The sequence below is a fragment of the Marmota marmota genome, unplaced genomic scaffold (assembly GCF_001458135.2).
Source record: "Marmota marmota marmota unplaced genomic scaffold, marMar, whole genome shotgun sequence".
NCBI lineage: Eukaryota > Metazoa > Chordata > Mammalia > Rodentia > Sciuridae > Marmota > Marmota marmota.
In genome coordinates this window covers 20,222,491-20,248,564 of record NW_026000153.1, presented here as the reverse complement: position 1 = coordinate 20,248,564, position 26,074 = coordinate 20,222,491, and the positions used below count along the sequence as shown (strand labels likewise).

Here is a 26,074-nt window from a genome sequence, read left to right as displayed (position 1 = left end):
AATACCTGTCCCTACCACCCGCAAGCCATGGGCCTTTACCCAAGAGCTCCAGAACACTTTTTAAGAGATGGCTCCTAGGTAATATTCCTTCCTTAAGAGTAGCCATAAGGTTGGTTATTCAGCCATTAAAAAGACTTGCATAAACTTGAAAAGGAGAGAGAATGAATCCTGAAAGGGGAGATGTGATGGGAATTTTCCTTCCCTTATTTTCCCATATGAGACAATGGGGAAATTAAATCACTAAGTCGAATTCGTATTTGCCTTTCCATCTGCACCACTCTCCCACGAGTTGGTCCACAGGCAGGCTCCTGTCCATTCCCAAGTCCCTGCGTTCAAGTCCCCCTCTTCCACAGTCACCCGACTGAGCGGCCCCGCGGGAAGGCCCACCACTGGGGCTCAAGTCGGCCAGAGGTCTGCCCTGCCCATTTCTTTGGCTACAGGACCCTTCTCAGACGACGCAGCTCCAGCCTACTGCTATTAACGGGGCACGCAGGGCAGGGGAGACGCCACCAAGCGGAAACGCAGAGACCTTAACTAGCTTGGAGTCTTCCAACCTCCGTTCCAGGATCGCGCTCCGCCAGAGCCCGAGGCCTCGCCCACATCCCGCTGACGCATCTTCTCGGAAAACACGTAGCGCACGCGCAGGGCGTCTGGGGCTACGTAAGGACGTCAAGGCGCGCGGTGGCGTGGACGGCAGTATTTGTGGCTGGTGATGCGGTTTCTGGGTCTTTGCGATCCCTTCCTCGGTCCCTTCAGTATCCGCTGCCATCGAAGACCCCAGGCAGCTTGCGCTCTTTGATGAGGCCGGGTTAAGAGTCTTGGGGTCGCTGTTCAGCGGTAGGAGGCCGGGCCCTCCCCACAAGTGCTGGTCCCTCGCGAGGGCCCTGAAGGAGACTCCTGTACTGCGGGGCGACTTGTGCCTTTCTTCTGCGGGTCTCGCTCCCGAAAAAAACGGGGTTTCTTCTGTGTAACCTAGAGGGCACCGCTAAGCGGGATGGAACCTGTGACCTCTAGGGACCTCACTGGGGATGGGGCCTATGACCTTAAGCCCACCCCTGGGTTGGGACCTGTGACCTCGTGGGAGACCCGCTTCAAAAGGTGCTGTAGAGAGGGTTCAGGCATTTGGGGATTACAGCTGTATGGTGTCCTAAAGGCGCAAACTGAAACTTCATTTGTCCACATCTAGGCAGGAGTCGTGATCAGATGACCGATCCCACAAAGTGGGAGAAGAGCTTACAGCCACAGCAGCTCTTCAGGAAGATGTCATGGTAAGTCATGTTGTGAATAGCCCAGCTTCGCCAAGGCTCACATTTCTCTGAGTAATTAAGTGTTTCTGAGGTGTCTTAGGCTATATCCTACCTCAGAAATGTTTTCCAAGATATTAAATATGTGTTGAATATATATAGGGGTGGGGAAAACCTGTTTTTCTAGAATTAGGTGATACATGGGTTATTTCTGTGGTCATGATTTTAAGAAGCACCACCCTAGATAGAGAATAATGTAAAAACCCCTGTCTGATGTATTAATTAACATTACCTTTTCCAACTTTCATTAATTCCTTAGCCATAAAAGAACATTCGCTAGAGTTATCTGTAGCCATAGACTTTTGGAGCCAAGCTCAGTGTACCTAATTCGACTCGATAGTCTGTTCGTTCTCTACCTTTGAAAGGGATTTGGGTGCTCAGGAGAGTGTTCTAAGGGACACCTGGGGAGTGGAGGATGTGGGCCAGTGAATGTGAGTAGCAAGCCTCCAGCGTGCTTGGGTCTGCAGTGACCCTGTTGCATTCCTACTGTGCTTGCCAGAACACTTTTGAAATGGTTTGAGGCCTTGCCCTGCCCTATCCAGAGCAAGGTTATAGAAATTTCAGACAACTGACTGCGCCTTTCCAGATAATGGTATGCTATGCTGAGCATTGTATAGACCTTCATAGTCTAATGTTGCAGCCGCTTGACATATACACATATAGTTAAAGTAAATAAGATGTAAAATTCATTTTCTAGTTTAGACTAGTATGGCAAGTGACTGTTGGACTGTACAGATTAGAGAACATTTTTGTCTATTTGGGAGTTTGGGAGAGGGTGGCAAAAGATAGGGAAGTCATTGAATATTTAAAGTTGAAAATGCAAGTTCAGGGGTAATAAAGGTAGGAGTTAAACCAGAATAGCAAAGAGTAACAGAAGAATCCTGCCTTGAGAGATTAGTGGAAGACAAAGCCAGGAAAACCAAGGACTCAGCAAAGGAACTGAGTGCCAGGGAGTTGTTGGAGGGTTAAAAGAGTGTGTATCAATCCTAAAGGAAGGCCTCATAGAACATGTATGTACAGGTACCTTCTGACTGCCCTTTTGTGTCATGTAGGGACTGGGGCTTGGGAGGTGGTGGGAAATGCTGGTGCTGTCTGCTGCTTTTGCTGTGAATCAACTGTCCTTTGTCCTTAGGGAGTTTTTATGTTTTAAACTGGCAGGCTACCTTGTTAGCTGCAAGGAGGAGCATCATAGACGTTCCAGTTCCTAACAACTTCTACTTCCTGTGTCTCTGGCCCAGCATGTAGCAGAAGGCTACCTGCTGTTCCTTGGTGTTTCAGCAGCAGTGATCCCAGGATGCCAGAGCCGAATCCCTTCTGTAGCTACTAGGCTAGTCTGTGGCACCTGTGCAGTGTAAGTACATTATTAACTCTGACCTTCTTGTTACAAGTCAGACGTTTGAGTCCCAGATAGGTTCACAGGACTTTTAGTTCACAGGACTGTCTAATGTCTGACTTGTGGAGCTTTGGTTCTTAGGGATGTTTTTTGACTGCCTTTTGTGGTTTGGATTCAACCTGTGTTCAGTCAGTTGTGTGCCTGGAAAGGGCATGCATGGGCTGCTGTACATGTGCGCCACAGAAATGTCTCAGATCACTGTGGAAGCGGGGTTGGGAGTTGGGAACTAGGATTCAGCTTTGTTACTGCCACTTGTGACAATAGGAGATGGTTGGTTGCAATTGTCCTGGGGAGCTGAAGGCATTTATAAAAGTCCCCACTTATGTGTTAACGTCACTTAATAATACACCTCCATGGCGTTTCTAATTTCATTTTTACAGATGACATGGATACTGAAAATGAGAAGTAAGGCCTGGCTGACCTGACCATGTTGACATCTAGTGAGAAGTGAAGCAGAATTTGTACCTTAATTGAGCAGATTTGAAGCCTCGTGTACTTCTATTTTTTTTTTCCCTCATGTACTTCTAAAAGGGTTCAGCAGTATCTTGTTCTTGGCCTGGGCTATGTGTCAGAGAATTTTCTGGGTCCAGGTTTGGGCCCCATTTTTTTCTGCCTCTAGAATAAGCCTGGCTGAAGGGCCTCAGGCCCTTCTGGCATCTCCCAAATGAAAAATGAGATATTCAATAAACATGGTTTTAAATGTGTGATTCACTCCAGCCTCTATTTGTTCTTTCCATGTGCCAAATGCAAAGGTAAGAAAGACTTGCCCCTCAAAGGAGTTGTTCATTTCAAAGGGGCCCCTAGTGTCTCGTCTTGTTCTATACTTGTACCTTGTAAATGACCACTTGTAAATGATCACTTTGTGTGCATGTGCCACCTGTTACACCTGATGGGGCATGCTGGGTATTGTTCATAAAGCAAGTGTCAGAATCTAAGTAAGTATACCTGGGCATGGTTGTGCAGGCCTATAATCCCAGTGACTTGGGAGGCTGAGGCAGGGATATTGCAAGTTCAAGGCCAACCTGGGCAGCTTGGCAAGACCTTCAATATTTAAAAGAAAAAAAAGACGGGATTGGGATATAGCTCAGTGGTAGAGCACCCATCGGTTCAACGTGCAGCACTATAAAAGAAAAAGGTCTGTGAAATCCTTAGTATGCCACAGATTATCTCTTATTTTAGTTGAGAAGTAACTGATCACAGTCCACACATAGGTTGTGCCCAAGGGGGTAGGTTATCCAGCTTGATCTCCATCTCTGCCAAGGCCTGACATTTAGCCATTGACCTTAGTGCCTAAGGTCAGCTCCCAAGGTCCCTGACCCATACATGGAAAGATGACACCAAAACAAAAAAGCCTGTACCTTAAGGTGTAAGTTTCCTCACCGAGGAACTGATTTAGACCCCCTGAGCTGTTTGTGGGGTCAGGAAGCCTCATACAGGAGACACAAGCAACTCCTGGTAGCCTTCCAGGAAATGGAGATGGTCTCACTTCCAGGAGGCTCTGGGTTTGGGTAAGCTTTGTGGCTTATGTGGGTACATGTAGGGTTTCCTGGCAGCTGGGAATCATTCCCCTACTACTGACAACCATATCTATATTCTCATATGAGGTAAAAATCAATTTCGGTTACAAATCCTAAATCGTGAACTGAGAAAGGGTGCTTTTCTGGCACTAGGGATTGCTGCAAAGTAAGCAGCAGGAGTCCTGTATAGGGATTCAAGAGCAAGGGGGTCACAGCTGTGGCAATAGGGGCTCTTGCAGAGGAAGATGTCTATAGAAACTGATCTAGGTCAGATAATTAATAAAACTGCTGCCAAGGCTAGAGCCTCAGGCCCAGCAGGCTTGAGTAGGTGGCAGCCTACTAACCTTAAAAGAAGCATCCCTTGGGGACGCTGCACATGGCTACCACTTACCCTGCCTGCTGAGGACCAAAGACTGACTACCCAGTCCTTGAAGTCAGAATAGGTAGGAGTCATTGAATTCAGTGCTGGAAAGGCCCAGGGGGAACTTCCTTCATGTGATGTCATCTCTGGACATTGGCTTCAGTAGACATGAAATGAGAATAACAGTAGCATGGGTCCTGGGAATCAAATGAGGCAACAAGAGGCATATGGTTGTGCAAACCTTCAGGGTGGAAGAGGCACAGTCATGACTGTGGTTACACCCTGGGTCATTCAAAGTGTTTAAGCTCCACCCACAGCCAATCTGTGAGCTCAACATGGTCTTGACATTTTCAAATAGGGGAAGAAAAAAACCTCAAAGTATATTTTTTGTGACAGGTGAAAAATTTGTGAAGTTCAGACTTCAGTGTCCCTAGGGTTTTACTAAAACTCAATTACATCAATTATTCTTTTTTTTTTATTTTATTTTTTTTAGTTGTAGATGGACACAAGAACTTTATTTTTATTTGTTTATCTTTATGTGGTGCTGAGAATCCAACCCAGGTCCTCACACTTGCAAGGCAAGTGCTCTACCACTGAGCTACAACTCCAGTCCCTACATCAATTATTCTTAAAATCATTAATACAAACCCAGGTCTGCTTGATTCTTTGGGGGTTGCAGAAGTGAAACTGAAAAGGGACTGAGACTAAGAATTCCCCACACTGGAGCTTAGGTTTGTGAAACCCTTCAAAAATACCTGCCAATGTGAAGTCAGAACCCCATTTCTGGATATGGGGATCCCCTACTCTGGGTACTGGGGATGGAACCCAGGGGTACTTTACCACTGAGCTAAATCTATAGTCCTTCTATTAAAATTTTTATTTTGTGTTTTTTTTTTGTTTTGTTTTTTGTTTTTGGTACTGGGGACTAAATCCAGGGGCATTTAACCACTGAGCCACATCCCCAGCCCTTTTTAATATTTTATTTAGAGATGGTCTTCCTGAGTTAGGGCCTTGCTAAGTTGCTGAGGCTGGCTTTGAACTTGAGATCCTCCTGCCTCAATCTCCAGAGCCACTGCGATTACAGGCATGTGCCAACGCACCCATCAATTCTATTGCCTCTTGACTAGCTGGGATTATAGACCTGCTGATCACCATGCCTGGCTGGAGCAGGGAATTTTGGGGGACCAGTGACTCCTTATCACTAATGGTACCTAGTTTTACCATGTACTTGGATAAACCCTTAAAATTTTATTAAATATGCTTTCATTTTAAGGCATTTTATAGAGATAAGAAATAACTTGCATTAGCAAACAATTTAAAGCCTAAAAAGAGAAAAGATTGAGAAAAAATTGTTAAGTGTTGGAATATAACAAATCTCAAGATGGTACACAAATGACTCCAGTTTGAGAATACTGGAGTCTGCCATCTAGACTTCCTGCTTGAGGGAGGATTGAAAGAGAACTTCCCTGTGTGCTTGCAAGCAGACCCCTCAGTCAGTAGTACTGTTGAAGACAAACCTGAGCCATGACCAACTAACTGGGCCATTATCCAAATGTGCGGTTGCATCCTCATACCTTGATGACCACAGGCTGAGATCTGTGAGTGCTGAGATGAGACCTAAGGGCTCCAGGCCTGTATGACCTCATCTACCGTCCATGAAGGCTGGATGGAAGGACAAAGCAAAAGACATGGACATAAGTCTTATTGCAACTGGCCTCCATAGAGAACTTCATAGGGGCCTGTGTCCCTCCGTGGTTGATAAAGTGGGAAATTTCAGCAACTTGAATCCCCACCACTGGAATCTCTATAAGGTAGACAGGAAGACTTTGTATCTTATACCCTGTTTGGCTAGCAGGCACTTTAAAGAATGCTATTGTTTGGTCCTCTACCCCAGGGTCTCAGGTATCAGCATCCTTTTTCATTTTTGTGTTAAGATACAATGTATATGCAGTAAATTTCACCTCTATTGAATTCTTTTGTAGGGGTGGGGTGAGGGACTATGAATTGAACCCAGGAGCACTTTACTACTGAGTACTGAGCTACATCTCTAATCCTTTTAAATTTTTCATTTTGAGACAGGGTCTTGGTAAATTGCTGGGTCTGGCCTCAAACTTGTGATCCTCCAGGCTCAGTCTCTAGAGTTACTAGGATTACAGGCATGCACCACCATGCTGGGCTCATTTAGTTTTCAGTTCTGTGTTGACAAATATGTGTGGCTGGGTGACCATGACCATGTCAAAAAATTTTTCTTTAAAGTCCCACAGCAAACCCTAACATGCAGCCAGGATTGGAAACCAACCCACAGAGTCTCTTCCGCTTGGGGGTTAAATAGGAGCTTTTGAGAAGGGCAGCAAGGACCCCTCCAGAGTAGGGAGAACCCATTAGACACAGGCTTTCCTGCTCTGGTAGCAGGAAGCAGCTCAAGCACCCCTGGGGAGGGAGCAGCAAATGGGCAGGGCCGCCCTCCCAGGGCCAGAACCCACTTCCTACTTTACCACAATGCTGTAGGAGTCTGGCAGGGGGCTGGGCCTCTCCAGGCTTCCCCTCCTGTCTACATCTTGCACAGAAAGGTCGGAGTATCCTGGCCTGAGTGTTTCCATCAGGCAGAATGGAAGATGAGGAGGGTCCTGAGTATGGCAAGCCTGACTTTGTGCTCTTGGACCAAGTGTCCATGGAGGACTTCATGAAGAACCTGCAGCTCAGGTAAATGTGGGGCAAGGGTCCTGGCCTTCCTTCCTCCCCCGCCCCAACCTCTTCCTGTAGACCTGAGGGAAACAGGGAAGGAATATGGGTCCTCATCATCAAGGAAGGGGTCAGCGGCACGCACACACACACACACACACACACACACAGACCACACAAGCTGAAATGAGTGCCTGAAAGCATGCCCTAAAGAGATAGTGGCTGCCCAGAAAGTGACTGTCCTTAAGGGCTGGAGCTGTTCCGACCCTGCTTCCCATATAGCCCAGGCACCTGTCACCTCTTCCTTCCTGTGATTGGGCCATAGCATGGTCCTCCTGGGACAGACAGGCAAAGGCATCAGGATCAGGGCTGTGTCCCCTTCCAAACCCTCTTCCCGCTGATGCTCCCACGTTTCATCTCACATAGGGGTGGCCTAAGCACTGGGGACATTGAGATGAAGTGGGCAGTCCCCACCCTTGGGTCCAAACAATCTCAATGAGTTGAGATGATGCTCTGGGGCTTGTGGGGTGTCTTAGGACACAGCTAGTAGAAGTGACATTGGAGCTCACATTGTCAGTACCGGAAGCAGAGAGAAGACAGGAATGAGCTGGGGATCTAGGGGTACGGCATGCTAGATGGTCTTGCATACAGCGGGGCTTCATGCCTGCCTCCCAGGGGAGGACTGCTGTGTGCCAGGAAGCTCCCCAGGAAAGGCAGGGGACCAGGAGCCCCACTAAGCACAGGAGTCAAGAGGCTGTGATCCTGACCGAAGGAGAGGATAAGGTAGGAAATGAGCTCAGCATTTTGTGCTCATTATCATTATTCTACCTCATTCTCATAAAAATGAGTTCATGAGAGAGGCAGTATCTTCTCCATTTTGAGGATGAGAACATTGATCCTGGAGAGGACAGTGACTTACTGCCAGCCACATGGCCTGTAGGAGTATTATAGCCGAGCAGAGGGCACCCTTGTCAGAGGCAGCGGAGGAAGAGGAACCCAGACAGGGCTTCTTGGGGAAGGGCGGGTCCCACATACTAAGGGATTCTGTGGCCAAGGAGCAGGCAGGTCAGTTCTCCTCCCAAGGGCAGAAGGCAGAGAGGTACTGACAGGCTCTCCACAGTGACTTGGTTTGTAAACAGAAAGATGGAGAAGACTGAGGATGTTCTGGGAGAGGGTCATTGGCCATTGGCCACAGGCTGGGGCACAAAGACTGTATGTGCAGACACATTGCTCCAACCCCTCCCTGTGGTCTGGGTGGGGCAGGGCGGGTCTCCTTCCGGCTCTAGTTCCCGCCCAGGTCCTAACACAGGAAACAACTAAGGCTCCTCCCTCTCCTCCAGCCAAGCCCCTTTCTTGCAACCCCATCACCTACCCACCCTGAAGGATTCACCCAGGAATCAGCCATGACCCTGTTGGGGGTATTGCACAAGTAGATTCCCTTTGTAGGATAGGCGGTCCTGATTCCTGGGACTTCAGGACCCCCCCTAGAAAGTAGTGTGTGCTGGGGGCAGTCACACATGCCTGTAATCCCAGCAGCTCTGGAGGCTGAGACAGGAGGATAGCAAGTTCAAAGCCAGCCTCAGCAAAAAGCAAGGTGCCAAGCAACTCAGTGAGACCCTAAATAAAATACAAAAATATAGCTGGGGATGTGGCTCAGTGGTCAAGTGCCTCTGAGTTCAATTTTTATTTTTGGTACCTCCAAAATATAAATAAACAAACAAACAAATAAATAAAAGCCGGGTGTGGTGGTGCATGCCTGTAATCCCAGCAACTTGGGAGACTGAGGCAGGAGGACCATGAGTTCAAAGCCAGCCTCCACAATTTAGTAAGGCCCTAAGCAACTCAGTGAGACCCTGTCTTTAAATAAAATACAATAAAAGGCTGGGAATGTGGCTCAGTGGTTAAGCACCTGGTACCAGGTAAATTCAATCCCTGGTACCAAAAAAAAAAAAAAAAGAAAGAAAGAAAGAAAGAAGGGTGGGGGGAGGGAGAGAGGAAAGGAGAGAGAGAGATTGAGAAAGAAAGATAAAGAAAGAGAGGAAGGAAGAAAGAAGGCTGGCTTTGAACTTGCTATCCTCCTGTCTCAGCCTCCAGAGCTGATACATACCCTACATGGTAGGGACGACTGAGAGGTTCAACTCACCCAGGATGGTACCAGCGAAACTTGAATGGACACCATCCCCTTTTGCCTTCTCTATGCTCAGCCTTTACTGGTGGGGCTGACTGGAACCCTCCCCATGTGGGTTGTGCAAAGTGGTGAATGCTGAGGCCTTGCCCATTGTGCCCAGGTTTGAAAAAGGCCGCATCTACACCTACATCGGTGAGGTACTGGTGTCCGTGAATCCCTACCAGGAGCTGCCTCTATATGGGCCTGAGGCCATTGCCAGGTACCAGGGCCGAGAGCTCTACGAGCGACCACCTCACCTCTATGCTGTAGCCAATGCTGCCTACAAGGCGATGAAGCGCAGGTCCAGGGACACCTGCATCGTCATCTCAGGTACCTGCCCTGCAATCCTTGCCTCATTTGTAAATAGCAAATGAAAGTGCTTAGATATCTCCTGCATCCTGGAGGTGCAGGCAGGGACAGGGAGCTGAGCTAAGGGTCAGAGCCTCACTGAATTTTCCATCTCCCATCTTCCTGGCAGGGGAGAGTGGGGCAGGGAAGACAGAAGCCAGCAAGCACATCATGCAGTACATCGCTGCTGTCACCAATCCAAGCCAGAGAGCTGAGGTGGAGAGGTAAGTGACTGTGGACCATGAATCTGTTGGGAAAGGGCCTGGCACCAGAAGGCAAAAGACAGGAGCTAGAGCCTATCTTAATCCATGCCCAGTAAGGAGGATTCTTGGGTCACTTCCCATACCTAGAGGTAAGTTATGGCTGAGCAGCTGGAGTTGTGACTCAGTGGTAGAGCACTTGCCTGGCATGTGTGAGGCCCTGGATTCAATTCTCAGTACCACATATAAATAAATAAAACAAAAGAGCTATAAAAAAATAATAAGATATGGCTGAGCTACACTAAAGATCTCTTAGATAATGAGGGGTGAAACCCAGCTAAGGCACACAGGCCATTGGTTAGAGAGGAGGTATCACTGATAGGTGGATATGGAGGGGTATAGGAGATACTAGATATGGCTCAGAACAGGGCAGGGGGTGCCCCCAAGGAGGTCCACAGAAACCTGGAAAAGTTAGTAGTCTGGTCAAGATGGCGGAGCATGCCAGGCAGGCATGTAGGCTACACAGATGGTCCTGAGGTCCTGATCCAGGAAACCAGGGATGGCCTGCCCCTTGGGGCCTTGCAGAAGCACCTTCCTGTGTCTGAGCCAGACCAGATCAGACCAGTTCCACCTCCTCAGGCTACAGAAGAGATCAGGGGAAAGTGTAGCCACAAGAAACTAAGAATAGCATTTGCTGAGCACCTGTCCTGAGCTCAGAGCTGCTGCAGACTACACAGCACGAGCAAGTCCACAAAGTGCCTTCCTGAGGCTGAGGCAGAATGATTATCACACAGCTCTGAGGAAGCACCAGGCAAGGCAGGGCCTTTTCTCCCTCTCAGTCAGTTCCCTGACTCATCTGAGATGCTATAATTTCTGTGAAGACAACTCAGGCAGAGACACTGTTCTCTAGACAGGCATCTTTGCCTTGAGCCCTGATCTCTCTATCCACAGGGTTAAAGATGTACTGCTCAAATCCACCTGTGTGCTAGAGGCCTTTGGCAATGCCCGCACCAACCGCAATCACAACTCCAGCCGCTTTGGCAAGTACATGGATATTAACTTTGACTTCAAGGGAGATCCTGTTGGAGGACACATCCACAGTTACCTGCTGGAAAAGGTGAGTACGTAGGCTGAGGAAACCCACATGGGGGACCCTAGCTGAAATCTTTCCCAGGCCTGGGGACCCCAGGAACTGGGAACACACTGACCCTGATGTTGCAGGTTAGGAAAACTGGGCTCTGTCAGTGACCCTTCTCTGAGACTCACTGTCCCTGGGGCAGCCCATCATCAGGCTGGGGTCCAACTTCCCTTCTCTTCAGTCCAGGGTCCTCAAGCAACATGTGGGCGAAAGGAACTTCCATGCATTCTACCAGGTGAGCCTCTGTATATGGGGAGGGATTGTGGGGAGAAAGCAAAGTGGGAGGAGGAAAAGAGCAAAACAGGCTGGACCCACTTTCCACCTCCCTCATTATCCCAACTTCCCCACCCTACTCCATTCCATCTGTTCCTAGACATTGTCTTTATTCCCCACCATAGCTATCCCAACCCCACATACAAGAGAGCGAGAGCTCATTGGGCATGGAGGCAGGGTATACTTAACATTTGAGACCCCCAAAATATAAGAGCTCCCTGGGACACAGGCAGTGTCTTCACAGGCTCTGAGGTCTACACTGAGGTGGAGCTCCTTGGCACATGGGAAGTGTCCACATCATCTTTGAACTACCCCTGTGTTTGTTGGTTCAAGGCTGGAGGGAAGAATGTGTTCATGTGTTATCCTGCATCTGTGAGGGTTAGGTGGGGATATAGGAGGGTCCTTGGAGCTTAGTGGCCTAACTAAGTTGCATCTGCATCCTTCAGTTGCTTAGGGGCTGTAAGGACCAAGAGCTACAAGGACTGTACCTGGAGAGAAACCCTGCTGTGTATAATTTCACACGCCAGGGAGCCGGGCTCAACGTGGGTGTGCACAATGCGAGTATAAGGGGCATGGGTCTCAATCAGACTTAGGTTCAAGGTCCTGGGAGTGGGGGCAGGGAATGGGCAGCAATTGGATCAAACTAGAGTGGTGTGAACAACTTGGGTAAATGTATGTGGTGGAGGGGTGAAAGGAAAACAGCTTGGGGAGGAGACAGAGGACAGGGTAAGCAGGTACCTGATATGGAGGAATTGGGGTCTATGGATGGGACGGGATGTGGGGTAAGCAGGTGCCTGGGACACAGGGGTTCAGGGAGTGCAGGGGGCCTGGGCTGTGTTCACTTGGGTGGTGAGTTTCTTCTCTCTTAGGGCTTGGACAGTGATGAGAGGAACCACCAGGCAGTGACTGAGGCCATGAGGGTCATTGGCTTCAGTCCTGAGGAGGTGGCATCAGTACACCGCATCCTGGCTGCCATATTGCACCTGGTGAGCCTGGCTGAGAGGGTCTGGGAGTGTCTGGGAGGTCATCTCCCCACAGAGATGTCCTTTTAGGAACCACTCAGGGGCCAGGATTGGACTCACTTGAATTATTCCAGTGAAGCTGAGTTGACTGCCTCCCTTGCTGAGGTTGATTTGCTAGTGATGAGCTCAGTGGGTGTCTAATAGAGCTTGCTCTCAGGAGTCCAGACTGCAGGCTGTGACAACCAAGCATTTTGCATCTCACATTGAGCAGACTGCCTCTTGGTTAAGTTGTTCCTCAGAACCTCTCATTCAGCCTCAGAGCTCTGAGAGCCATGAGGAGTAAGTTGTTGGGAGTCCTTAGCAACGGCTCCTGATCCCCATCTCTGCTGTATCCATGGCTTGCAATGACCAGCTAACCATGCTGTCTGAACAGGGCAAGGTCCCCTACATCCCACCCCCTGCTTCCTTTCCTTTTTCCCGTTCAAAGGTGTCTAGGCTCCTTGGAGATGAGGAGCCTGGACTGTTCATGGTACCCCCATCACCAGGGAAACATCGAGTTCATGGAGAGAGAAGAAGATGGGCCACAGAAAGGGATCCTAGCAGTGGCTGAGGAGGCATTGGTGGACCATGTGGCTGAGCTGACTGCCACGCCCAGGGACCTGGTGCTCCGCTCCCTGCTGGCTCGCACTGTGGCTTCTGGAGGCCGGGAACTCATAGAGAAAGGCCATACTGTGGCGGAGGCCAGCTACGCCCGGGATGCCTGTGCCAAGGTACTCCCCTGGTGGTTAAAAGGGGGAAACCCAGGAGGCCTTTGTAGGGGATGCCAGGATGGCAGCAGCAAGAAGTGGCATGCTCTGCCCCCAGGCAGTCTACCAGCGGCTGTTTGAGTGGGTGGTGGACAGGATCAATGGTATCATGGAAGCCCGGGGCCGTGACCCTCGTCGTGATGGCAAGGACACAGTCATTGGTGTGCTGGACATCTACGGCTTTGAGGTGTTCCCTGTCAACAGGTGAGCAATCCGGCCAACCATGTCCCCAGTTTTGACTCCCCAAATGCTGTGGACACCAAGGTCCTGGAAAGCTCAGCTGGGACTGGGAGGTAGGAATGTCTGGATTTTCTCACTGGTCCTGAACCCCAGGTCTCCTACCCTTCCAGCCTACCTTGGCTGAGTCCCTGACCAGCAGTGCCCTGATGAAAGCTAATATTTTGGGGCTCACTTCTCCTGGCCGTGAATTCCAAGTCTACATGGTGGGTAGGGTTACAGTGGAGGGTAAGCAGGGATGTATAAACTGCAGTAAAGCCTCATGGGGTCCTGGCACTATCAGGGGAAATGTGGGGGGAGGGAAAGCCATTCTACAGTACCCATGAGGAGGGAGAGACCCTCTGAAGGCCCTGCTTACCCCCAGCTTTGAGCAGTTCTGCATCAACTACTGCAATGAGAAGCTGCAGCAGCTCTTCATCCGGCTCATCCTGAAGCAGGAGCAGGAAGAGTATGAGCGTGAGGGCATCACCTGGCAGACTGTGAGTACCCTTCACATGAAGGAGGATGGTGTTGGGAACCTCCTGCAGCCTTGCGGGCACTGAGCAGGCGACGAGTGAAATGAGGTTAACAGGTAGGTGTCTAGATGGCTTCAGGAGTCTCCTGGCTGGCTGCTTTCACCCAGGTTGAATACTTCAACAATGCCACCATCGTGGAGCTGGTGGAGCGGCCCCATCGAGGCATCCTGGCTGTGCTGGATGAGGCCTGCAGCACTGCGGGACCCATTACTGACCGAATCTTCCTGCAGACCCTGGACACACACCATCGCCACCATCCACACTACTCCAGCCGCCAGGTGCTCCAGCTGTTCCTTGGGCACGGCGGGCTGATGGGACATGCCAAGAGGCACTGCAATACCTGTGCCTGGGGGGCCTTGGAGGGACCCAGCTTGGTGCCATTCAAATCACTGTGACAGTTTCCTTTGCCCAGGCAGGGTGGCTGTGGGACTGTCCACTTATGCAGGCCAAAGACCTGCCCCCACCTTCTATGTTTTGACCTTGGCCTGTCCTATAGCTTTGCCCCACTGACAAGACAATGGAGTTTGGCCGAGACTTCCGGATCAAGCATTATGCAGGAGATGTCACGTAAGTGTCCTCTGCTTCCACCTGCACTCTGGTTCCTGCATGAGCACTACTGCACATGTCACATTCCTGGAGAATGGCAAGGACCCTGCCCTATAAAGACATAGAAAACATGCCCTTCACCTAGAAGCATAGGTGTAAGACAGGACATGAGGTTTTGAGGATAGTGGTTCTCAACTCAGGCTTCATTCATTTGGAGAGTTTATAAAAAATACCCCACTCCAGTACCTATTGGTGGGGGAGCTGCAAGTTGGGTAGTGGGGCAAGGGGGCAAAGATCCTGCATTTCTAACAAGGTCCCAGGTGAGGTCTCACTTCAGTCCTCATGCAGGCTCTGAGCATCAAGGCTCAGGGTGTCCTTCAGGGATTGTCATGATGATTATTAATTTACCTGTGTCTCACCCAATCCTAAAGAGGATTCAAGGTGACTCAAAGAGAGGTGCAAGTGTCTAACATGATTTTCCCAAGGAGACTAACTAGTAGATGATGAAGACAAAGAAGCCAGATGTTAGATCTATTTACAGTAATCCACACCCTGCACAGGGATTGTAGATGGAGCTACGATTTGACACTGCTTTCCAGGGGTCCAAGAAGAACATGATTCTAAGGCTCTCATGTCACAAGACTAAAGTAGACCTAAGATTCAGGAGTTTCTGGTCATAATTGCAGTCACTAATACTTATGAGGACTCACTGTGCAAGCATTTGATGTACATTGAAGCAGAGGGTTTGAATGACCTGTCTGAGGTCACACAGCATGTTCGTGTGGAGCTGGGATTCAGTATAGGGATGTTTGGCTTCAAAGCTAGGTGCTAATCCACTTGATTCATCTTCCAGGAGAGAAATTTCTCTTCAGGGAGTGAGTCTTAGGTGATGAAAGAGAATGCAGATGTGAGGGAGAAGGAGAAGAGAGAGGGCAGCAAGGAGGGAGAGAGACCGACCTCCAAAAACAGAGGCAGGTGGGGGGCCTTCAGTGTTTGTCATCATTTGAGAGGCCTGGCAGTCTAGTCCCTCCCTGATCACCTCTCTGACCCTGTACTTGGGCAGGTACTCTGTGGAGGGTTTCATTGACAAGAACAGAGACTCCCTCTTCCAGGACTTCAAGCGGCTGTTCTACAATAGGTAAGTATGTCTTGCTAGTTGTACTGGTGCCAGAGGCCCAGGGCTGGTGGTCTTCAGGGACTCTGGCACCTGATCCACTTGACAAGAGGACAGGCTACAGCTCAAGGCTAAAGCCATGCAGCAAACTAAGGGCCACACTGGGACAGGTAGGGCTGCTCCTAAGAGGGCAGTTGGGTATGCAATCTGTGTCTGCAGCTCAGATCCCACATTGCGGGCTATGTGGCCAGATGGACAGCAGGACATCACAGAGGTAACCAAGCGCCCCCTGACAGCTGGCACACTATTCAAGAACTCCATGGTGGCCCTAGTGGAGAACCTGGCCTCCAAGGTACTCCTGCCCCACCCTGACTTTCCAGATCCTTCTTTCTGTGTCCTGGGTGCCTGTCACGGAGGGTTGGCATTCTTGTATAGTGTGCTTGAACCATGTCTTACCCAAGTAGGGAACACACCCACTGCAGAAATTAGATGTGGGGGCTCAGGGACCAGACTTGATCAGTCACTGAGCATACAGTGGGATTCATGTATCCTCCCTTTGCCCCACTGCCTCTTGGGCAGGGGGCCCTGATGGGGTTGACCCAGCCCAGCCCCCACTGAGAGCCGGGATTCTTCTGGTGGCTGGGGCAATAGGGAAAAGAAACTGATACTATCTTTCTTGTGGTGTTTGGGTCCAAAGTCAAAGGGGCAATTAGTGCGGGGTTCACAGCTGGTGGGTTTAACAACATAATATTCAGTGGAGGAGACCTGATCCTGCTCTTTTGGGCTAGAACCTGGCTTTGGCCAGACCTCCTCATGAGTCCTGCCCCATGCTCTGAGCCTCTGCACTTGTGCTCTGATTTCCCTCTGCCTGACTCTCCTCTTAACCTGAGCCTTTGGGGGCTCAAGAAATCCCTTTTCAAGTTAGTGCAAATAGTGGCCACTGGCTCAGATCTCTAACCCCCACTCTGTCCCTATAGGAACCCTTCTATGTCCGCTGCATCAAACCCAATGAGGACAAGGTGGCTGGAAGGCTGGATGAGGACCACTGCCGCCACCAGGTCGCATACCTGGGGCTGCTGGAGAATGTGAGAGTCCGCAGGGCTGGCTTTGCTTCCCGCCAGCCATACTCTCGATTTCTCCTCAGGTATAGGCACCCAACTCTATCAATGTAGGCTATAAATCTTGTGTAGAGTCCAAGGGGTAGGAGAGTCCATAAACATTTTGTACACATTGGCACAAGTGAGAGCCAGCATGCTGCTGGCTTCAAGGCACCAAAATGTCTGTTGAGGACATGTGGGAAGACATGTACATGGACATGTGTACAAGGGCACATGTCAAAGGTACGGGAGGACATGTGGTAGGGGCACATGTGTTGGACACATATACATACAGGTATCACAGCTGCTCTAGGATCATGCCAGGAAAATTCTGGCTCTGGGACTCCCAGAGTGGAGTATCTCCTCAAGTGTGGGCAGGGCAGGTTCCATGCCCTCTTCCTGGAGCCAGATCCCCATTGCTCTGTCCTGTGCTGACAGGTACAAGATGACCTGTGAGTACACATGGCCCAACCACCTGCTGGGCTCTGACAAGGCAGCTGTGAGCGCCCTCCTGGAGCAGCACAGGCTGCAAGGGGATGTGGCCTTTGGCCACAGCAAGCTGTTCATCCGCTCACCCCGGACGCTGGTCACACTGGAGCAGAGCCGAGCCCGCCTCATCCCCATCATTGTGCTGCTGCTACAGAAGGTGTGGGGAGTAGGGAGCTGCCCACCACAGCGGGAATGGGTGTCCTCCTGAATCCCACAATGGATACGTTATCCAATCGGCTCCTGATGGTGTTCCTGGTCTGTTGAAGTCAGGGTCCTTACACTGTGTGGTCAATGGTTTGTTGCTTAAGTCTGTCTTAATCTGTGAGTCCCTAGGCTGCTTGCCTTGTAGGGTATCCAGTTTAGGTTCTTACAGTCACCATCTAGTGGTGGCCCTCTGTCTCAGGGTCTCCCAGAAGTTGTCAGATGCCCTCGTAGATGAGCAAGCACCTCCATCTGCTCCCACCTTTCTTCTTACATGAGCTTTCTCCTGAGAATCTGGGGATCCCTACAATGCCAGGTCCCAGCTTAAAAAGCCTAGCATAGTTGAGCATGGTAGCACATGCCTGTAATCCCAGTGGCTTGGGAGGCTGAGGCAGGAGGATCTAGAGTTCAAAGCCAGTCTCAGCAACTTAGCAAGGCCCTAAGAAACTCTGCGAGACTCTGAGTGCCTCAGTGGTTGAGTGCCCCTGCCCCTCAGTTCAATCCTTGGTACCAAAAAAAAAAAAAAAAAGCCTAGCACAGGCAAATTACTCTTTTCTGAGAGTCTGCAGAGCCTTGGACAGTACTCTTCCAGCCTAGCTGGCTACATGCCCAAGCTGGAACCAACCTCTGGCTGGACCTGGTTTCTGGGAGCAGGGGGTTGGGTCGGTTTCCCTAGAAACAAGCAGGGGGTGATCAGGAAAGATTCAGGGGCACAGCTGGGGTTAGGAGGTCAGGTCTGCCTGGGCCTGACACCATATCCACCCATCTGACCCACTCAGGCATGGAGAGGTACCCTGGCTAGATGGCGCTGCAGGCGGCTGCGAGCCATCTACACTATCATGCGCTGGTTCCGGAGGCATAAGGTGCGTGCTTACTTGGCAGAGCTGCAGCGGAGGTTTCAGGCTGCACGGCAGCCCCCACTCTATGGCCGGGACATTGAGTGGCCGCTGCCCCCTGCTGTGCTGCAGCCCTTCCAGGACACCTGCCACATGCTCTTCTGCAGGTACTGCCTTAAGTCCTCCTCATTTCTCATGTAGCCAGCATCCTCTGAACACTGAACCTGTCATCTTAGTACCTGGCTGGAGATATACCAGCCAAAGCAGAAAGATAAGACTGGGCCACATTAGCTGACTGTCACATCCCAGTTGGTGGCAGATCCCTGACTATCCCAGTACGGTGCTGGACATTCCAGGTCCAGGGCCACGGTCTTTGGGAGGGGAGGAGAGTTAGTCAGGGCTGGGGTTTGGGGGACTCTGCACCCGAATGGGGCCTTGAAGGCTGAGTAGAAGCTCTCCAGGAGGGGCACAGAGTAGGTGTGCTTAGAATGGGAGTGTGCTGTGTGGTCAGAGATCTTGGACCATCTTCCAGAGACAAGTGTTGAATGTGAGAAGCCAAGACCAGAGAAGCTAACAGAAGTTGGGACTCAAAGGGCAATTAGCACCAGTCTGATGACTGGCTCTCTCCTGTAGAAGGGGTTGGGGAGGGCATAAATACACAGGCTGGTGTCCTCTGACTACTTCCCTCTTCCAGGTGGCGGGCCCGGCAGCTGGTAAAGAACATTCCACCTTCAGATATGGCTCAGATCAAGGCCAAAGTGGCTGCCATGGGGGCCCTGCAGGGTCTACGTCAGGACTGGGGCTGCCAGAGAGCCTGGGCTCAAGACTACCTGTCCTCTGTGAGTGCCAGGCGAGCATGGAGCTGTGTATGGTGGGGAAGCTCGCTGCTGACAATGTGCCTGTCTCACCATGCATCCTTGCCAACCAGTGCTGACTTGTTGACCGTGCTCTTGGCCCCTGTCTTTCCCTCTTAAGATTTCATTCCTGAGGTTTAAGGGTTTTCATCTGGCTCCCCTGCCTGGGCTCTCCCTGGAACCTTGGGAATCCCATGTTCTCAGGTATAGCTGAGTGTACCTCCCTACACTATCGTGTTCTCAGATACAGCACCCCTAGTCAGGCAGGCCTGCACATACCCACTCCCCCTGCATGGCTTCCTCAGTCCTCTCCTGGCTGCTATGAGTTTGCTGTCCTATACCTGGTCTTCAGGGAATGGCAGTCTGGAGATAGGAGGCCCATCCAGGTGGACAGTTCCTGTGCCCAGGATCTAGTTTCTTGCCTGCCCACGGGCATCTCTCCAGAGAATATAGGCCTGGGCTTGAGCAGCAGCTGCCTGTTGGGTGGGTGTAGAGGGCAGTGAGGGTGGGGCACAGACCTGGCCTAGAATATCAGCATTTCCTGAGGTGAAGGACAACTGTGGTGATTTGCCATTAGTGAGTGTGATCCCAAGACCCCATCCCAAACATCCCCTCCCCACCATCTATTCTCAGGGCACTGACAACCCCACAGCCGCAGGCTTGTTTGCTCAGCAACTGAAGACCCTTCGAGAGAAGGATGGCTTTGGGGCTGTGCTCTTTTCTAGCCATGTCCGTAAGGTCAGTACCTTGTCTGGGGGTTTGGGGGCATGGGTTGGGGGTGCCCAGGAGAGACCCTTGAGACATATCCAGCTCAGGCACAGCTGCTTCTGAAACTCTGGAATTTGTCAGGATAGCTCAGTCAGTGAAGAGAAGAGCCAGGGAAGGGAGGAAGGAGGGATAGCTGGGGCCTGGGGCCACGAGTGGGGCAGTTGGCACCAGCCTAGGTCCAGCCACCCCTCCTGCAGGTGAACCGCTTCCGCAAGTGCCGGGACCGGGCCCTTCTGCTTACAGACCGGCACCTCTACAAACTGGAGCCTGGCCGTCAGTACCGGGTAATGCGGGCTGTGCCCCTGGATGCGGTGAGTACCATGGGCTGCATATGGAGCATCTGTGTGGGGCTCTGCAGGGCCCCTGGGCTGGAAGCCTTGCCTAAGTCTCCTTCCCACTATCTGTGATGGCCTGGAGCATCCTGACACTCAGGCAGTGGCAACCCCTACTGAAAACCCTGAAGTGGCTTCCTATGGCTCATGTGGTGGAGGGTCTGACTCTGCCAGCTCTGCTGGCCCAACCACCTTGTCCCCCTGACTCATGCTCTCACATTCTGGTCAAGCCAAATGGCTCCTCTCCCCACCTAGGCCTCTCTGGGTGGTTCCTACCTAGGCATGCTAGAACACACTCAAGTGCCTGCTACAGTTCTCAACTACCTCCTGCAGGACCCTGTCCCTACCTTCTGCCTGGCTCTGTAGCCTACCTGCTCCCTTGCATGGCAGCTCTTTGTTCCCATGAATTATCTCATAGGACAAGGAGCAGCCTGGGCAGGGAATCAATGTTGGATCTGGGTCTCCCGTGAGTTTGGGGGTTCTGTGACTGTCCTGTTATCATAGTGCTGTCTGATGTGGTTGCCACGTGCCAGTGTGGTTATTTAAATGTAACCAAAATGAGGTAAAACTAAAAACTCAGTTTTCAATCACAGTAATACATTCAAGTGTTCAGTAGGGGCAGGTGCTAATCTATCAGCAAAGATCTAGAATATTCCATAATGACAGAAATTCCTATGGCATGATGCCCTGCTGAACCCTCCTCTTTGCCAGCAGGTACCAGAGAGGGAAGGAAGTGGCAGTGGAGGGGTGGTTGAGGGCTGGAGTTAGCACTCTGCCAAAGGCAGGGCTTCTCATTAGGTCTTAGGAGGGGCTTCCTAAGGAGGGCTGCTGTATCCTTGACCCCGAGTTTCCTGCTCAGGTGACAGGGGTGAGTGTGACCAGTGGACGGGACCAGCTGGTGGTACTGCATGCCCGGGGCCATGATGACCTCGTGGTATGTCTGCACCGCTCCCAGCCACCTCTGGACAATCGTATCGGGGAGCTGGTGGGTGTACTGGCTGCACACTGCCAGAGGTGAGTCTGGGGCCAATTGGGGATGTGGGCATGTAGAGCCTCACTGCCCTGGCCCTCTGCCTGCCCTGACCCCCTGTTCCTTCTGTTCCAGGGAGGGAAGAAACCTAGAGGTCCGTGTCTCTGACTGCATTTCACTGAGCCAGCATGGGGCCCAACGCCTTGTTTCCGTGGAGTCCAGGCCAGAGCAACCAGAACCAGATTTCTGCTGTAGCCGTGGCAACTTTACCCTCCTCTGGCCAAACTGCTGATTCAGCCTGAGCTGGCCTGTCCTAGTCTCCATGCAGTTTCTCACACTTGGCCCTGGCCACACTGAAGGCCAGGACTCACCTACCCCTGTAGAGAGCACAATATAATAAAGATCCTGTATCTGTGCCCAGCCTGGCTGTGCCTGGGTAGATGGACAGTGGTCACTCTCACCCTATCTGGGTGGAATACTGGGCTACCCAGGCAAGTTCTGCCTGCTCCCATAGCTAATGTCCACCCTGTGTCCGCTGCTCACCCACTGCAGGATCACCCAAACTGGAGGAGGAACTCTGGGGGCCTAGTATAGGGTAGAACAGCAAGACTTAGTCCTCAGGGTCTCAGTCCAAGGACAGGCTGAATGTAGATCCCATGGTCTGAGAGAAAGGGTTCTACCTAGGGACACTTCCTGGATGCCCCAAGCTGCTCTCATGGGCTCAAGACTTCCCCATACCAAACATAGCCCTTGGTCCCTTTCCTTCCCTACCCACAGGGCTCCTGGTCTAGGGAAGGCTTGGGCCCCAATGTCAACTTGGAGAAGTACTGGGGGGAGCACAGAGCAGCCACCCTGAGGGCTGTCAGGGGATGTGCTAATAGGCAGCCTTGGCCCAGGGCTGATGTGGTCTCGGCTACTAGCTGTCCAAGTTGGGTACTGGATGTAGGTGTCTGAGGCTGTGGGACCTTCTTCTGCAATGAGAAATCAACAAGAAATGGGGCCTAGCAGCCAGAACTGCCAGTATTGGGAAACAGGGCTATCTATGTTCAATGTTATAGGACAGCCATGCAAGGGAGGCCAGGGTAGGTACCCACCTCCATGCCTCTGGTGAGTTAAGCACTTCTACAACACTTACCTCTTACTAGGCCCACACTCCTCTGAATCCCTCAACCTATATATAACTCTTCCGCTCTCATTCCCCTCAGTCCCTTCCCTCCTCAGCTCCTCAGTCCCCAACCCTTCAGTTACTCAGCCCAACAGTGCTCCCTCAGTACTTCAGCTCTTAAGCCCATCATACCCAAGCCCCCATCAACCCCTCAGCTTTTTAATTCTTCATATCCTCAGCCCCCATCAGCAGCCTAAGCCCCCTGCTCTCTTCTTCCATAGGTGTTTCCTTTGTCCTCACTGCTGCTTACTCTCTTGAGACATAAATTTAGCAGACATCCTTGCCTGTTTGTGCCATTTTGTTGTGGAGGTCAACATCTGTCACCATGGCTTTTGATTGTGGCATGAGGGTTTAGGAGCATCCAGAGCTCTCGACCCACTGAGGCTTCCCTGTTCATATGGTCAAGCATCTGTAGGTCTCAACAGTCAGGGTTACTTCCTGCGTGCCCTGGGAAGCCTCTACAGAGCCAAACCTCAGAATTTCTGGCAGCTTCTGGCCAGGTGGGATACTTCCCTCACAGAGTAATCAGATGAGAAGGGCCTCGTTCAATCATGGGAACCTAAACACTTCTAGATATAGGTGTGCTTCCTGCCCTTTGTAAATCACTTCATCAGAAAGCTGTATAGCATCAGCTAGCTGCTGTCCAAATTCCCCTCCCTTACACCTTGGAAGGGGCTAGAGAATACCATCCACCCTTGTCAAAATTTTCCTAGATCTTTAGGAAGCTCTACTTACAGACTGCCAGTAAGCCCCAGTGAACAAGTAAAAACTTCAAGGAAGCCCCAGAATGGGGAGTGGAACATTTGAGGTCCAGCCTTCCAGAGCCACTTCATGCCTAGCCTAGAGCCTTGAGGGGGAAAGATCACAACTTCCAGGTGGTACCCAGGCCCTGAAACCCAGTCCAAGAGGTAGGCAATATGCTAGAGAGGGAAAGGCCACAAAAGCTCTTCTAGTGAACTCTGACCTCGAAGAGGCAGTTCACATACACCATCCATCTCTTTGATAAACACTCTAGGGCTTTGCAAATATCCCTCACTAGATACCTTTGAGGTCAGCGTTACCATCATTACCCCAATTCTAGGTGATGGAACAGTTTCCATAACTTGCCTGAAGCCCTCATGCCCTGAGGAGCAGAACCAGGACTCCCAATGCCAGTGGGCCCAAGAGCAGTCACACACCTCATGTCATACCAATACAGGTGGCTCAAACAGAGCATCACTTTGCAGATGGGGAGTAATATCTGAATATGGGGATGTGGTCACTGGCTGTTGAGAGACAGCGCCTTGGTCTGAGTCCAGCCTCTCTACTAGTCCCAGCCCATCCCCATTTCCTATCAAAGAATGAATTTACGGGCTGGGGATGTGGCTCAAGTGGTAGTGCGCTCGCCTGGCATGCGTGTGGCCCGGGTTCGATCCTCAGCACCACATACAAACAAAGATGTTGTGTCCGCCGAAAACTAAAAATAAATATTAAAAAAAAAGAATGAATTTACTAGAACTGTCCCCTCAAGTTGTTATGAGGACTGCACAAAGTTTTTTTTTTTTTTTTTTTTAACCATGTCAGGAGAGGAAAATCACATACATGGGCTCAGGGGTGGGTTTCCTCACTTCAGTGCCTGGTCCCCCAGCAGACCTGAGAGCAGGAATAGCCATCTTAATTTTGCAAATAAGGAAACAGAACTATAAAAGTGGCCTTTTAAAAAATATCTTTATTTTATTTTTATGTGGTGCTGAGGATTGAACCTAGTGCCTCATGCATGGTAGGAGAGCACTCTACCTCTGAGCCACAACCTCAGCCCAAGGTGGCCTTTTTTAATTGAAGTTAAATTGGTCTCCCCTCAACAAATGCTTAGACTTAATTATTTAAATTATCTTTGCATATGCTCCTGCCACTATTTTATTGAAATATAATTCATATACCATAAAATTTACCATTTGAAGACACAATTCAGTAATTTTTAGTAAGTATACTGATAAAGTTGTACCCCCAACCATCATCACTATCTAAATTTAGAACATTTTCATCACCCAAAAAGGAAACCTATACTTATTAGTAGTTATTTTCCATTACCTACCTTCACTTCCAGCCCTTAAAACCACTAATCTATGTTCTGTCTCTACAGATATACCTATTCTGGATATTTTATTTTATGTTATTTTATTTTACATAAGTATGTACTTGGTGTGTTACTGGGGATTAAACCCAGGAGCACTGTACCACTGAGCTATATCTTCAATCTTTTTTTTTTTTTGTAAACTTTCTCATCTTTTTTTCTTTTTTTTATTATTAGTTGTTCAAAACATTACATAGCTCTTGACATATCATATTTCATACATTTGATTCAAGTGGGTTATGAACTGCCACTTTTACCCTGTATACAGATTGCAGAATCACATCAGTTATCAATCTTTTTTTTTCTTTTTCTTTATTTTTAATTTTATTTATTATTGTTGTTATTGTTATTTTTTTTTTTTTGAGAGAGAGAGAGAGAGGGTCTCTATTAAGTTTCCAAGGCTGACCTCAATCTTGAAATCCTCTTGCCTCAACCTCCCAAATAGATGGGATTATAGGTGTGCATAACCATGCTCGGCTTGGATATTTCATATATGTGGAATCATGTGGCCTCTTTCATCTGGCTTCTTTTATTTAGCATAATGTTTTCTGGGTTCAACTATATTATATATCAGTATTACATGGGCAAAGGATATTCTATTGTGTAGATCTATGACAGTTTGTTTATGTACTTATTAGTCAATAGTTTCTGGAGTTTTTTGTTTGTTTGTTTCTTCTGATAGCTATCCTAGAGAATGTGAAATAATATCCCATTGTGGTTGGTTGGTTTGTTGTTTCCGTACTAGGGATTGAACCCCGGAGCACTTTACCATCAAGCTACATTCCCAGTACTTTTTTTTGTGGTGTTGGGGATTGAACCCAGAGCCTTGTGCATGCAAGGTAAGCACTCTACCAAGTGAGCTATATCTTCAGACCTATTCCCAGTACTTTTTACTTTTTATTTTGAGACAGGGTCTTACTAAGTTGCTGAGGCTGGCCTCTAACTCCTGGGCTCAAGTGATCCTCCTTTTTTTAATTTTTATTTTTGGTACTAAGGATTGAGCCCAAGGGCACTTAACCACTGAGCCACATCCCCAACCCTTTTTAATATTTTATTTTAAGATAGGGTCTCATTAAGTTACTTAGAGCCTTGCTAAATTTCTGAGGCTGGTTTTGAACTCATGATCCTCTTGCCTCAGCCTCCTGAGTGACTGGCACTACACTGTCCCAGCGGCTGCCCTTCTTTATTTTATTTTATTTTTTTCTGAGGTGCTGGAGATCAAATCCAGGGCCTATACATGCTGAGCAAAAGCTGTGCAACGGAGCTATTGGGCTGGGGATATAGCTCAGTTGGTAGAGTGCTTGCATCACACGCATAAGGCCCTGGGTTCAACCCCCTGAACTACCAATTAAAAAAAAAGTCAGTGAGCTAAACCCCCAGATGTGCCACTTTCTTTCTGTTTTACAGTCCTGGAGATTAAACCAGTGGTGCTCTACCATTGAGCTATATCCCCAGCCCTTTTTTATTTTTTATTTTGGGACCAGGTCTCACTAGTTGCCCAGGCTGGCTTGAACTCATGATCCTCATGCCTCAGCTTACTAAGTTATATAGGGGTATATCACTGCACCTGGCCACACCACTTTCTTATAAATAAAAATTTAAGAATTTTTTTTTTTTGTACTGGGGGTTGAACCCAGAGGCACTTTACCACTAACCACACCCCAGACCTTTTAAATTTTGATTCAA

At 49.8% G+C, this 26,074-nt stretch overlaps 1 protein-coding gene, 1 long non-coding RNA gene and 1 other non-coding gene across 8 annotated transcripts; all 3 read left to right on the top strand.

Moving 5' to 3' along the window:
• The first annotated feature begins 650 nt into the window (after positions 1-650).
• Positions 651-3,401, top strand: LOC107146230. The gene is made up of 4 exons (XR_001504012.2): positions 651-1,098; positions 1,187-1,268; positions 2,463-2,655; positions 3,078-3,401. It is a non-coding gene; the product is annotated as an uncharacterized LOC107146230 (long non-coding RNA).
• On the top strand, positions 1,741-1,874 carry LOC125611579. Its single transcript, XR_007341788.1, has one exon. It is a non-coding gene; the product is annotated as a small nucleolar RNA SNORA9 (small nucleolar RNA).
• A 3,650-nt stretch (positions 3,402-7,051) lies between the features above and the next one.
• Myo1g (myosin IG) lies at positions 7,052-21,530 on the top strand. Of its 6 annotated transcripts, none has more exons than XR_001504011.2 (22): positions 7,054-7,278; positions 9,546-9,754; positions 9,903-9,996; positions 10,924-11,089; positions 11,292-11,345; positions 11,830-11,940; positions 12,253-12,369; positions 12,891-13,115; positions 13,210-13,355; positions 13,753-13,867; positions 14,011-14,181; positions 14,400-14,470; positions 15,513-15,587; positions 15,783-15,915; positions 16,541-16,707; positions 17,099-17,306; positions 18,130-18,353; positions 18,881-19,025; positions 19,674-19,778; positions 20,052-20,119; positions 21,000-21,154; positions 21,246-21,530. XR_001504011.2 is itself a non-coding variant. In XM_015490286.2 (22 exons), exons 1-22 carry the CDS (start codon positions 7,184-7,186, stop codon positions 21,400-21,402), a joined length of 3,042 nt encoding a protein of 1,013 aa, XP_015345772.1. In that variant the 5' UTR covers positions 7,054-7,183; the 3' UTR covers positions 21,403-21,530. The 6 variants fall into 6 exon arrangements, 4 of the variants coding, with proteins under 4 accessions (XP_048642512.1, XP_015345772.1, XP_015345771.1 ...); XM_015490286.2 differs by having other exon boundaries at positions 11,830-11,925; positions 20,006-20,119; XM_015490285.2 differs by having other exon boundaries at positions 20,006-20,119.
• Positions 21,531-26,074: the final 4,544 nt, after the last annotated feature.